Genomic DNA, 13,902 nt, shown 5'->3' on the forward strand with positions numbered 1-13,902 from the left:
GCCACTAAACTCTCATTCCCATCACCTCTAGAACAAGGACACTCTATGAACGAAATCAGCTCACACAGCAGAAGATGCTCTTCTGAGGCGCTGCCCTCCTGTCTTCAAAGTCACCACTTGATCCTCTGAACACTGGCAACGTACACTAGCAATTGAAGGCCTTGCTCTATCACCCGAAGTATCTATTTAAAACCGCCCACTTCCAGAGCATGCCTGCCATCAAGGAGATTACTGCACAAATGACCCTTTTCATTTCCTTTACAGGAATGACATTCCTTGGAGACTCGACGTACAGGACACGCCTGACCGTCCACCATCAAAGTCATCTGAACTGACACAGCACAACGACAAACCGCTAAGTCCAGTGTGGACAGGCCATCGGGTACGGTGTCCTGTTCCGTAACACACACGTTCACTCTGCTTGTTCCAAAGCCCCTCACAAGGGCGCCGCAGCACCTAATGCAAACAACAGGGACCCTCCCTGCCAGGGCCTCCCAGCCCCAGGCGTTTTCACAACTGGCACCTACGGATCCCAGGAGGATAAAGGACCAAATCTGGGGGCAACAAGCTTCCTGGAAGAGTGTTTTCTCTGACCCTTCATTTCATGAAAAAGTAAAGGGATCATTTTAAGGCCACTCTAGACCCTCCAGATGACTGCGCCTAACCACGTACTGCCGCCCAAGAATGTGCGTGTGTCTAAAGTTACCTTCAGCGCTAAGCAGTACTACTCTCACCGTCAGGGCTACTGGGAAGAGAAATGACATCCTTGGAACATCGGTGAAGGCCAGGTGACACCTGGCTTCCCAGTAATTCGCACCAGAAGACATCAGGGGAGGACCTCCTCCCCCAGGAGCCCTGGGGGACAGGTGTGCCGAGCTCAAAGCCCGGACACTGAAGCGGCATCTCAGCCATCACATCAGACCCACCCTGCTGCTTCACAGTCTATTGGTCTTATAGTCCAGTGTGAATTTTAATATAAATATGTTTTGAATTGCAGTTGCCAAAGAGGCATAAGGGGTTCGTGTTTGTACATACTCAAATAAGATAATAAAAATAATCTAAGGCAAATGGGGTTCTGAGGATCTGAGATACTTCACCGTTTTTCTCTTACAGAGGTGGACATACTCCTTCATCCTGGGACGGGTGGTCCTTCAGGCCTCCTGCTGCTGTCCCCACGGTGGAAACACCACACACGTGGAAACACCAGACGTGGAAACACCACACACGTGGAAACGCCGCACACGTGGAAACACCGCACACGTGGAAACGCCGCACACGTGGAAACGCCGCACATGTGGAAACGCCGCACAAGGAACTGCTCTGGCTCACACACGTCCACCCAGTAGAGACAACTGCCCCAGTGTTTTGGGCTTTTTTAAGTTCCTGTGCACTGGAAACACAGTCCAAATCCATCACACCTTGGTTACTGATTACATGCACGCACATAAACCCAGCCGGGCCCAGCTGTGTCTCTGGAAATGGAACAACCAACAGCAGCACCTCTGTCAGCGCGGTGGCCAGGCCCCACAGAGCTGGCCTGAGTCCTCGCTCTGGCCCACCGGCCCCCACGCTCCAGCCCCGGAGCGAGTCACTCCACCCCCTCCCCCTCAGCCGTGACAGTTAAGCAGGGTCCCGCGTGTGGAAGCCCAGGATGGTCAGGTGACAGCGACGTCCTGGGTAGCGCTGTGCACGAGGGCATGCCCGGCTGAGCAGCCGGGGTGACGAACCCTGTGTGCCAACTGCTCATGCAGAGCGGGCCTGCAGGAGACAGACAGACGGCAAAGACAGAGCCGGGCTCCTAAGAACTGAATCCAGCGGGAAAGACCAACGGGGAATGAAAGCTCCGGACAGAATACAGTAAGTGCTAAAAGGGATACAAACCAGAAGTCCATGTCATCCTTTTCACCACGTTTACAGATCCCATGCTCTGCTTTCCTGTATCATTACAACTTTAGTGATTGTGCTACCTTTTTTTAATGAAAAGGTCAATATCTCTCATTAAATGCAGGCTCCTTGAAACAGGTTAATTTTTTTTCAAGGCATTCTTTTTTAAAGAGATATTTATTACAGTCAATTATTCTTGACACATTGAAGTATCTTGATGACACTCAGATAATTAAGATTAAGACCCTAAAAGTAACTGAGCCTTACTTCTAGTCTCTTTGATAAGAACGAAAGTGACAAATGTAAACTAATACTCTAATACTTTAATCCTCTGCCCAAGTGTGCACCCAAATGAGTGTGTATGTGAGAGATCTAATACCCTCCCTAAATTTCACCCAGGCAGGATATTCTAATCTTTACATTTGAAGCATTATGTGCTCTTCCTTGTCTGCCCTCCCTTTTCTGAGACTCCTATTCATCCCTCAAGACCCAATTAAGCGCTACCATCCAATTTCCCCAAGCAGTTATTTAAACACTCTTCTGGACTCCCAAGATACTTGTGATTCCTCTAATACAGTGCATTTCACATTGTACTGAATTATTTGTATTTCTCCTACCAGATTTTGAGATATTTGTTGCACTGTCATGCACTTAGCACAATGCTGGGCACATAGTAGGTATAAATGTTTGTGAACAAATGAGCAAACGAATGGAGGCATGGATGAATGAACACATGAATACAATAATCAAACTCCATCCCAGAAGTAGAACGACTCAGGTTTCCCTTAAATCATATAATGATACACATCAGCAATAGAGTTTTTCCTATTTCCACAGTCTAATAGGATGTCACAATCCCACATATTTTTCTGAAGAAATATTACACCATTCACCTCTGGCCTTTTAGATCTAATCCTAATGTAAACTTGGAAACAAAAGATCTACATAGATGAAAAGAGAAAAATAATCCCAAAATACATTTTACATTAATTTTTGCTACATTTACACATTCACTTACTTTATAAAAGTGATGGCTATTTCCCCAAATCTATTTACCTTCTTTCCCAATGAGATCAGTCTTTTCAAGTTTTCCCCAATGTTTAGAAACACACCTTTTGCACTTTACTGAGCTTCACACAACTTCATACAAGCAAACTCCTCGGGCTAGTTTCCAGCGTATTTAATAACAGTATCGTTGCCCGTTTCTCTCTTTCCTTCTCTCCATCTCATCAGGATGAAAAGGGGACATGTGGGTGTCCCCCCCATTCTCACTGCCACGCCAGGATGACAAACGCAGTGGAAAGTGGCTCCTGGCCACCGAGGAGATGGTCTCCCCCACGCCTCTGCACACCTGCATGAGGTACGGGCCACGGGCAAACCGGGCCGGCTGCTCGGAACAGACGGTCCTGCCGCGCAACATCATGCGCGTAGAGCACCCTGTGGGCCAGGCAGGCAAGACTCGGGAGCGAAGCCTGGAGAGTCCTGAGATCCAGAGCAGGAGCCATTCGGGCCACCTAAGTCCAGCCCTTGGTTTCGCGGATGGGAGGAGCAGGCAAGGCACCCAATGACGTCCTGACGCCCGTCCCCGTGCTCCCCCAGACACCACCTTCTCCAGCCTCGGCCACTCCCCCTGGGGACAGCCCAGCTCAGCACGGGGGAGGCAGGGAGGGACCCCTCCCTCCAGCAGGGCCCTAGGGACACGCTGACCTCAAGGGCTGCACCTCCAGGGCCAGTGAAGCCACGAATGAACCACGACGTTCAATCGGCTTCAACCCAACATGCGCGGGGCCCGGGCTGCGGCAGGGCGGGGCGGGGCGGGGCGGTGGGGGGGGGGCGACATTCAAAAGGAAGCTGCAGCCCAGGCCCTCGACACGCTGGGGACACGGCCACACGGCCACACCGGAAGTGTACATTCCTCGCGTGATGACGGAAACACAAAGCATCCCCGGGGCCCAGAGGACAACACAAGAAATGCTGACCAGAAACTAGGGTCCGAGTTAGGGGTGTAGGGAAGGTTTTGCAGAAAAGGCAGCATCTTCACGGAATCTGAAAGAAAGAAGGCTGCCTCCGCGGGCACATGGGGGAGGGGGCGGCAGGGCGGGGGGGAGGGGGGCCTGACCGCGCGGCCCATCAGACCGCAAGTGTCCGGAGAAGAGCAACGAGGCGGGCGCGGCCCGCACAGGGACAGGGGCAGAGACGACACTGCAAAGCGGGCCAGCAGCATGGTTCGGGGAGAGGACGCAGCAAGAAGGGGGCTCGGCCTGCAGAGGCTTGAGGGATCCGAGCGGGAAGGGACCCTCCCATCAGGGTGGGGAAGGGGACGAGCGTGGACGCGAGCCGCCTGAGACGCTTTCCGGCGGGAAGCGGCAGAACTACCGCTCTTCCATGCTCTGGAAGTGGGCGGTTTTAAATAGATACTTCGGGTGATAGAGCAAGGCCTTCAAATCAACACTACCGGCGGGAAGCGGTCCTGGTCCCGCTGGCCTCCCAGCAGGGCCCTCAGGTGAGAAGGGACGAGAGGGGCCTGTCCCACCTCTGCTGGGTGCAGGCGGAGCTTGAAACGCCCTAAATCAGGCAGCAGCGCCTCCAGTCTGGCTTCCCTGCCTCCCAGGAGACGGCCTCCCGGCCTGGCTGCCGCCCCGGTGTCAGCGGGGCTCAGATGGGGCCACAGGGAGGCGGGCGGCAGCAGGGAGGGGGCAGGCGGCCCCCGGAAGCGCCCCTGCGCCAGGGACGCAAGGCCATCGGCTGTCCGCGTGGCCCGAGGGCTGAGGTCAAGCAGCATGGCCTCTGTCTACTCACTCGTCGCTGCCTTCGGAACACTCTGCCTTACGGCGTGTTTTATAAAATAACGTAACATATATGAACTACGCGTTACATATGCAATTTTCAAATAATTTAAGATGCAGTGTTGAGATCCACACTCAAAAAATCTGGAGACCACGGTGATAAACTACAGTCCCTTCCACCCTACCCACAGAAGGTCAGACTGCGACCCAACACAGAAAGCCTTCTACTGAGCCCAACTATGACTGACTTAATTAAATCCACGTTATGGACCTAAAAGTGAAGGAAAAAGTGAGGGGTGACAAAAGGAGAACATCACTTCATGTTTTAAAAATCTAAAAGCTTCCTTACATCTTGAATCTTTGCACTTAAGAGCGTTGACGAAGATAATTTAGAAAGTAAATAACTTCATCTAGACCAAGAACTGTGTTTAAAAAACTAAACTCAATCCTATGCTTAAAAACCTATTTTAAAATAATCCATTCTCTCGAGGAAGCACTTTTTTAAAAAGACAAATGTCTAACAAAATCAATCAATCTACATTCAAATTTTACCAAAGCAGAAAAACCATCCTTGTGTCATGAAAAATGGTGGGTGTTATATTCAAACTATACCATTTATTGTCTCCTGGAGTTTCTGAGTAAAAGTTGGATACCACTCCCAACCCTCGTGTGTGTGTGTGTGTGTGCGCGCGTGCGTATTTACCAGTATATGGATAAAAAAAAGGATATCTAGAAAAAATTTCTCCTGATTCTACATAAAAATGCCCTTCTTTTCTGCCAACAGAGGACTCCAGAACGTCTCGCATTCTGAGCTTCTTTTAATTTTCAACTTTTTGTAGATTCTAGCCAAAGTTCTCATATTTCAGATAATATGGATTAAATCCCCATTTGACCACCAATAATGGCAACAAGAAACTAAAGGCTGACTTCACTACAAATCTTTTGTTGAAAACTCAAGTTATATACAGTAACTGATAACCTAGTATTCACACTCATACCTTTAGCAAAAATGTGTCAAGTTCCTACTGTGCAGTAAAGAGATACAAAGTCTTCCCCTCCTCTCAAAGCAGAAGTGGGGGACTCTCGTTCATTTCTGCCCCCCCAACCCTGGCACCTAGAACCCTGCCTGGGGGGCTACAGTGAGCGCTCTTCTTTGCCTCACCCAAGGAGCTTACGACCCAGTGGAGATGGGAAGTAAGACAGGGGAAGAAAGAAACTCATAACACTTGCAAATAATTATTATATTTTTATATTCTTATTCACATACAAGAATATCTGACAATAATTTCCATCTCCCTTCTCTCTCTACATAATGAAAATCTTATGTAGCTCAGAGAAAGGGTTTATACTCACTGCATGGTCTATTTCTAGTTTTAATTACAATGCTTGGCAAAGCTTGGAAGAAGATCATTTCAATTTGTTTCAAAAATAACTCCCATTCAATACAAGAAGATGGGATTTTTCACAGTTGTGAATTTTTTATTTCCTTCACAATGAAAATGGCTTGGCATATAAATAAAGCATTTGCTTAGAAACTTTGGTCTCGTGAAGATCCAGGGCTGATATCTATTAATATAAATGAAGTGGTTTTCTTCAAAAAGTGAAAACCTACACTCCCCTTCCCACCACTGTTTCATTTCTATTTATAAGCTAGAGAAAGAGCAGTTCCCAGCAAACGTGAGTCAGGAAGGCTGGCAAGGTCTCTCTCTCATGGTACTTACTGATCCGTACAGCTCCCCCTTCTCATTCATGCCGAGGTAGAGTCCGCTGTCCACGCCTCGAATGCTGACCAGGCCCACCGCTATACTGATAAACTCCAGGATGCCTGTGAGACCAACAGCAGAGGGAGACAGGTCAGAGCACAGATCATCTCCCCTGGAGCGTCCACATCCCTGGGAGCATCTCCCCCGGAGCGTCCACATCCCTGGGAGCATCTCCCCTGCAGCGTCCACATCCCTGGGAGCATCTAAGAGGAGGGCTGCACCTTCACCCGAGAAGTGTCTTCTCTTAAAACCACTGCCCCAAAGAATTGATTTTTCAACTAAATTTTATCTTACAGTAACAAGACAGAATTGATTTTTCAACTAAATTTTATCTTACAGTAACAAGACAAAAATACTTATCAACACAACACATAACAAAATATTTTTTAAGTAAAAAAGCTAGCATTTACATAGATATGGTAAGAAGTGACATGTCAGTAAACCAATGCACATGTTCTAATTAACTTGAAAGAGTATGATGTAAGAGAAAACTTACTTCCACTTTAACAATGTGAAATTAAGTATCTGTGTATGGCCATGGATTGGAAAAAAAAAAGTTCTATTCAGAGAAGGGTCTATGCCCCTCATAATAAGAACAGGAGATGCCAACCAAAGACTTCTTTGGTTTACACCGAAAGTTATCCAGCTCTCTATTGTATAACTGTATTGAGCTCCATCTGGAAAACTAAAAAGCCCACACATATCCCAAATACTTTGCTTAAACAAAGTATTGATTTTCACTGTGCTTATCTAAGCCCCAAAGAGATAGTTAAGCAATTAAGATAACACAATATTCTGGGGGGAAAAAATGCTGATTCCAAAAATGCTCTTGATTTAAAATAGGCATGGAATACTATATCCCAAAATCAAATCAACATAACGATCTTCTTTTATTTCCTTCTTTCACCTTGCTTACCTCACTAAGAATAACAATACTTAAGCTGGGCATAAACCCAGAGTTTTATGGTCATACAACAGCAGCTCCAGGTTCTATAACCATATTGTTGTCTTAACATGATTACCCAATGGTACATTTGGGACGATGCTAGTATCACTCATGCTCAGCCATTTTCTCCATTTTGTCTAAAAGTGCTACACTTTGTGTAAACCTTGTATCAACACATACCAAATATTGAGTTGTTTTAAAAATATCTCCAAATATTAAAAAATTTACTTACATTTAAGAGTTTAGAAAGAAACTAAGGGTAACACTGGGCTAGAGTCTGTCTGATGTGACTCATAGAAAAGCACTTACATGTATTTTTAAACAATTAATTTTGCAACTCTCACGAAATAGACTGTGTTGCAATCACAAGAAGATATGAACTACATAAATCTAATAAAGCAAAGGTTCCAAGGTGATGGACAAAGGGAAAGAGATTTCTTATAAAGAGGTATTCCTAATTCTGTTATAAGCACAACATGCAACAAATATTTTGAGCTTACAGTTTACAGAATGTCTATCTGGACCTGCAAAACTATGTGTTTTAACAGAATGTGAAATAGTGTATGGATAAATATAAAGAGAAGTTACAAATTGTGTTCTGGATCTGATAACCTGTGACCCTCTAGTGAAAAATATATCTGAAATAAGTTCATTACCAGCCATCCCTACCTCACAAACCAAATGGAAAGACAAATAAGGCAGTAGTTCCATGAGAGTCATTTCTTGTGGGATGCACGCCCTTATTGATGAATCATTTTATTTCATTATACTACATCTAACTCTTATGATTAAAAATAACTTACATTGTAGCATTTTATTACTATAGGAGTCACACACATGTGAATCTCTTCTTAGCTACCTGAAAACACACAATATAAGTCATAGTTTTCCTGGAATAGTATAAGGAATTCGTTAATGTCCAACTTTCATTGTAAAATGAAAACATTTGGCCCCTTTGCATCTGACCGATTTAATACACCATGTCAATAAAACTGAAAGTCATAAAACTAAACAATACTTGCACCTTCTAAGAGGGTATCTGATGATCTTTCTCTTTTCCCTAAACAGGAGGCAGCTCTGAGACTATTAACTGACATTGCCCATCAGACCTAAGAAAAAATAAGTGCATGTGATCTCACAAAACCATGTAACTGGCTGGTCAGCAGAACATCAGGAGTAATGATATCAACAGCGACAATCGTAACAGCTGGACTCCTTGAGCATCTAGTCTGTGCCCAGTGAGAGGCCTGATGTCATTTAGCCCTCAGAACAGCCCTAGGCATTACCATATGCTAATCTCCAGATGACACGTGGGGACACTAGGTTCAAGGATAACTTGCCCCCAAGCAATCAGACTCCAAAGCCTAGGTCCTTACTGACTAGGTACACCTTCCCATCACTTTTACCTTTTCTCACGGGTCCGTGATTTCTGTACCACTTTTACATAGTTATTCCCTCACTAGTGACTGGAAGATGTTACCTAGGTGAGACTCTGCAGGCCCAGCGCACAGGACTAGAGCAGAGGAAATGAGTTCCTGGGACCGTGCTCTTATCACACAGAACTTGGGAAGGTGGGCATCTCCTGTGTGTGCAGACTATTCACACATTGTTTTTTGTGCACATAGGTTTTTTTTTTTTAAAGGACTTAAGGTCCGAAATGATTATTATACATTTTGGAAATGAAGGTAGTAAGATATCTATCTTGTTATATCTCTTTCTGGCATCAGCAAGATATGCACTCACTCATTCAATCAGCAAACTAAGGAGTGACTGTGTTGTAAGCCAAGCACCATGCCCTTTGCTGAGGGTATGAAGATGAACAAGGTCTAGCCTACACCCTCAAAGAGCTTCCTGTCTAGTGGGAGGAAGGACAAATAACCAGACAAATGTAATAACGATGTGGGAAATGCGGTGAGAGGCAGGTGTTCAGGGTACGCTCAGTATCCAAGGGTGGGCGGCTCACTCAGGCTGGACGAGGAGAGTCAGAGGGGCTTCCTAAAAGGATTCGGGCCGAGACAGGCCTCCGAGGGGTGCTCCACATGAGAAGGAACTACATCTAGGGACCCCAGGTGGAAAAGGTTTCATCATCTCAAACCAGCACCCCTATCTCTGCAGCTCCTTGAGAAGCAGAGACCTCGAACGAGCAGCCCAGCTTTTTATGAGGTCACCTCATGATCCGAGGACAAGCAGAACTCAGAAGGTCTGAGTCACAGCCGTGCCCTCACGTGCAGAGAGGGCCGAAGCTGCGAGGCCGGAAAGACCTGGCAAGCTGGCAACCAGCTCCCGCCCCCCCGCAGACTGCAGCTCCGATCATTCCTGCCACCATCGTGTCCACTGTGAACTCTAGAACCACAACCAGCTCAGCGAACTTCTCCCTGGGCCTGAGCCACTGCCGAGCAAGTGATCCCAGCCTCACTGGTTCGAGCGGGGCCGCTCCCCCAGTGTCTGTTCACGTGGGCGTGAGGCTCAGGAAAAGCCCAGGAGAAGGCTTCTGTGTAGAAACGGTGACAGGCTTCACCATCGACAGGAGAGGAACGGAAGGAAGGAAAGAGCGAGGAAAAGAAAAAGGAAAGGGAGGGAGGGAACGGTGGGGCTGTGCCTGAAATTAAAGTGTGGCCCTCACATGTGTCCCGGGGGGGCCCATCTCTCTTAGGCAGTTCAGAAGGGCCACAGCAATGGGCAGTGATGAAGTGGCCTGGGAAGCATGAGGTCAGTGACGACTGGCATCTGGCGATTCCCTTCCACGGCAGGCAACAGTTCCAGCAAGGATGGACTCACTGGGCCCAGGAAGCCTGACGGGGTCTGGTGGGGTCCACGGTCATCTGTGGTCCGCAAGAGGCCAGGTCAGTTCCTGGGACCACTTCAGGAAAATGACCTCAGCAGACCATCGTCCTCGCTCCGGACTCACTAGGTAGTAGCGCTCAGCCCCCAAGCTCTGTTCACGTGGACCATGACCCCAAAGCCGGCCCAGCTCCCAAGAGCCCCTCTGCATGGGCCTCACCTCCACGCTGGCCATGGGAAGTGGGAGGGCCGGCCCGAGCAGCTCCACTCTGGCCCGTGTTAAACAACCCTCCAGCCTAAAAGCCCCCAACACTTAACAGAGCTGCATTCTTCAGAGGACAAGAATGTGTGCAGACTGTGGAGAGAGGCCTGACACGAGGCTTTCGAAAATAGATTAACCGGCCCGCCCCCCGCCCCCCCACCAGAGCTCCCTGCTGGCCGGGAGAATCCCGCACCAGGGTTGCCTAATCAATCAGCTCAGAGCCCCAATCCCAGCAAGCCCGAGTCTGCAGCAACTTGAGCAAATCCCAGAGTTCATGTGGGAAATGACTAGCTGAATGGGAGCCATAACCCCACCGATTTTTCGCGAATCTGAACCTATCCTGAAAACAGCTCCTTAAATAGGCAGCCTTTCCCTTACTGAGATATTGAAGAGCCAGACACCCAGAACGGCATTGTTTCAAGTGCGAAACCCTGGAAGTAAGATTTTTTTGAACCTCTTTTTTTTAAAGCGTACTGTTATCATGTTTCTCCACTCTGGTACAACTTCACCTGACCCCTGGACCCGGCAGCCCCAGCCGGGAGCCCTGGTCCTGATGCAGGCGGCCTGGCGGAGCTGCACTCGGGCCGGAAGACGCCCGGCAGGGACGCAGGCATCTCCGCACCAGGCCGGCCGGGGTCACCCCGCTCAGGCTCCTCGTGCGAAGTCAAATAACGGATCAGGCCCGACGCTCACTTCTTTATTATTCCACATTAACATTTCCTCAATTGATTTTCTGCTCACTTTTTCCGTCTAGCAAGTGCTCTAAAGAGGAAAAAAAAAAAAAAAAAGGAAACGAACCGTCTGGCTCCCCTGGCCTATCACCCAGAGATACGAGTCCCGGTTCCCTTTCTCCAGGCTGGGCCTCAGCTCCACGCCAGCACCCCCGAAAGGAAAACGAAGAGCTCCCTCTAGGTCCTACCTAAGTTGTCACCGCGCAGCTCCTGCTGGGACAGCAGTAAGGTCCCCCGCCCACGACCCGCACCGCCGCCGCAGTGCCACCGCCACGCTTGCCAGCAGCTGCGGTCACCTGTGGCTGCGGGGGGTGGCACGTCATTTTCCCCGCACGCTTCCTCCTGCCTTTCCGTTTCAGGTAGAAAAGGCACCTTCTGTTTTAATCAGGGTGCAAACCCCCCTCGCCCCTACCCACAGCTACTCTTTCCTATGGACTCGGAAAAAAAACCGGGGGTGCCTTCGAAGTCCCCAGAGCGCAGCGGGCGAGGAGGGGGGCGCACGCGGGGGAGGGGGAGGGCCCAAGGTGAGGCGGGCGGGGGCGGGGGCGGGAGCGCCAGGTGCTACGGCCGCAGCCCCGCCCCGGGTCCTAGCGCCCACCCGTCGCCTCCGGCACCCCGGGCGGGGCCGGGAGCCAGGGTGGGAGGCTCGGCCGCGCCGCGCTGCAGAGGTTGCTAATATTGGGACCTGCCGCAGCGGGAGACCGCGGCACTGCTGTCACCCCGGGGGCGCTCCTCCCTGCCACCGGATGGAAGCTGAAATAAGCCTCCCGCCTCGCCCTCCTTCCCCGCCCCCACTGCGCACACCACCCACTCAGCCGCATCCAAACCCGGGTGAGGGCGCGGCGAGCGCCGGGCGCGCCCCTCCCCCGCCGCCAGCTCCCAGCCGACCCCCGAGCTCGGGCCGGGCCCCCACGCCACCCCACCCCCGGCCGGGGCTTCCGCTGCCCGGCCTCCCACCCAGCACTGCGCCTACCAGCCCGCCGGCAGCGCCGGGCGGACAAGGAGTGGACGTGTCACCTCCGGGGTTGGAGGTGGGGTGCCGAGGCCGGGTTTTTGTTTTACGGTCTCTGTTCAGCCACCGTGCCAGCGTCCTTGCCGGCTGACCCCAGAGCGCGCCTCTCGGCTCCCCGCTTTCCGGTCCCCGGTCCCCTCCATCCACTCTGGTCCCTCGCTGTCCCCGTGGCGGAGTCACCGGATTCCTAATGACTCGGCTGCGTGTAGCAAACGTCCTACACGAAAGGTGACTGCGTTTAAAAAAAAAAAAAAACCCACGGTGGGGGCGGGGTGGAGGAGCCCCAACCGGAGCCTCCCCGTCTCTCTGCGCGGGTCCCGGGCGCTCCCGGCCCGGGCTCGGCTGCACACCAGGCCTCCGGCCGCTCTCGGGCGCCCACCGCGGGCTCCCGGGGCCGGGGCCCGGCCACGCAGGGCGCGGAGAGGGGCGCCGGGCCCCGCTCTGGAGCGGTAACAATGGCACGCGGCCCCCGCCGCCTGCGCCGCCCTTTGTCCCCCTCCCTTCCCCGCGGCTCCCGCCCTGCCGGCCGGCCCGACCCACCTCCGGCGTCGCGAGCCCACCGCTCCCGAGACCCGGCTGTGAGCGTCGAAGGAGGGAGAAGGGTCCGAGACGGGACGGGGCTCAGAGGCCTCGGCCCCGCCACCGAGTCCCCCGCCGCGCGCGCCTCCGGCAGCTCCCACCCCGCGCGCGGCCGCGCTGCCCGGGCGGCGGCTGGATCCGCTGGACCCGCGCTCACACGCGGCGAGCGCGAAGGGACGCGGCTCGGGCAAAAGGAGCCCGACCCCTAAGCGCGGCCGGAGCGCGCCAGCCGGCCGGGCGCCCGGGACACAGCGGTCCCCGCAGCCGAGGGCGCGCGGGGCGGGGGCAAGCCGCCGAACCCGAGCGCGTCTAGGACCGCGCGGAGTTGGCCGGCGGCCGCCGAGTGGCACCTGCCGGCCGGCGCGCCGGGGACCCGTCTGGGCTCGGCGCCCCCGCCCCCGACCGCCCCGGGCCCTGCAGCAGCCCCGGGAGCGGCTGCAGAGAGCACTTTAGGAAAGTTTCGTCCCCGCTCCTCAGCGGCCAGAGCTGCCTCCACTTCTCGGGGCTACGTTTCCGTAACTGAGAGCTGCAAAGCAGAGAAGGGAGGCAGCCCGCCGTTCGCGCCGGTAGGTTCGGTGCGGGGTGAGCCGAGGCAGAAAATCCCGGGGCTCGTGCATCCGGGACCAGCCCCGTCTCAGGCCCGAACCGTCCTCACCTCCGGCATCGTCTGCGGCCCACGAACCTACACAGATAGTTTAGATCGTGTTCAACATCTGTCGTTAAAGCTTGAGGAAGAGAAATCACCACAGGACTTTGTTTTTACGACCTAGTTTAAGTGTTGTCAGGTGGGTTTACTCAATAAGTTAACTCCTTCCAACAGTCTGGTTGCCCAAACGCCCCCCCTCCTTTTTTTTTTTTTTTTTTTTTTGGTAAGTAAGGAAAGAAGCCGAGCCGCCCCTGCACCATCAGTTCCCCCCACCCCGGGACTGTGCTCGCCGAGTCGCTGCTGTCGGGCTCAGGGTGGCCCAGCAGGCACGTGTGTGCACTCATTAAAGGGGGCAGTCACCAGCCCTCGGGTCTGCAGCCATCCATGCTGAGTCACAAATACCCTCCTCGGGAAATGAAATCCTCGGAATGCCCTTTAAAATTAGCTCGCAGCTTTTGCACGGGCGCACACACTCACACCAGAGCCACACAGGGCTGCACGCCATGGAAATG

General features: G+C 51.9%; 1 protein-coding gene across 1 annotated transcript in view; it reads right to left on the bottom strand.

The window, feature by feature from the left end:
* The window catches only part of FGF9 (fibroblast growth factor 9), a 29,397-nt gene that overhangs the window by 13,613 nt on the left and 1,882 nt on the right, over positions 1-13,902 (bottom strand). Inside the window, exon 2 of the mRNA XM_007164217.3 lies at positions 6,392-6,495. Within this exon, the coding sequence (XP_007164279.1) occupies positions 6,392-6,495 (104 nt within the window). The remainder of the gene's footprint in view (positions 1-6,391; positions 6,496-13,902) is intronic.

The sequence above is a fragment of the Balaenoptera acutorostrata genome, chromosome 18 (assembly GCF_949987535.1).
Source record: "Balaenoptera acutorostrata chromosome 18, mBalAcu1.1, whole genome shotgun sequence".
Classification (NCBI taxonomy): Eukaryota; Metazoa; Chordata; class Mammalia; order Artiodactyla; family Balaenopteridae; genus Balaenoptera; species Balaenoptera acutorostrata.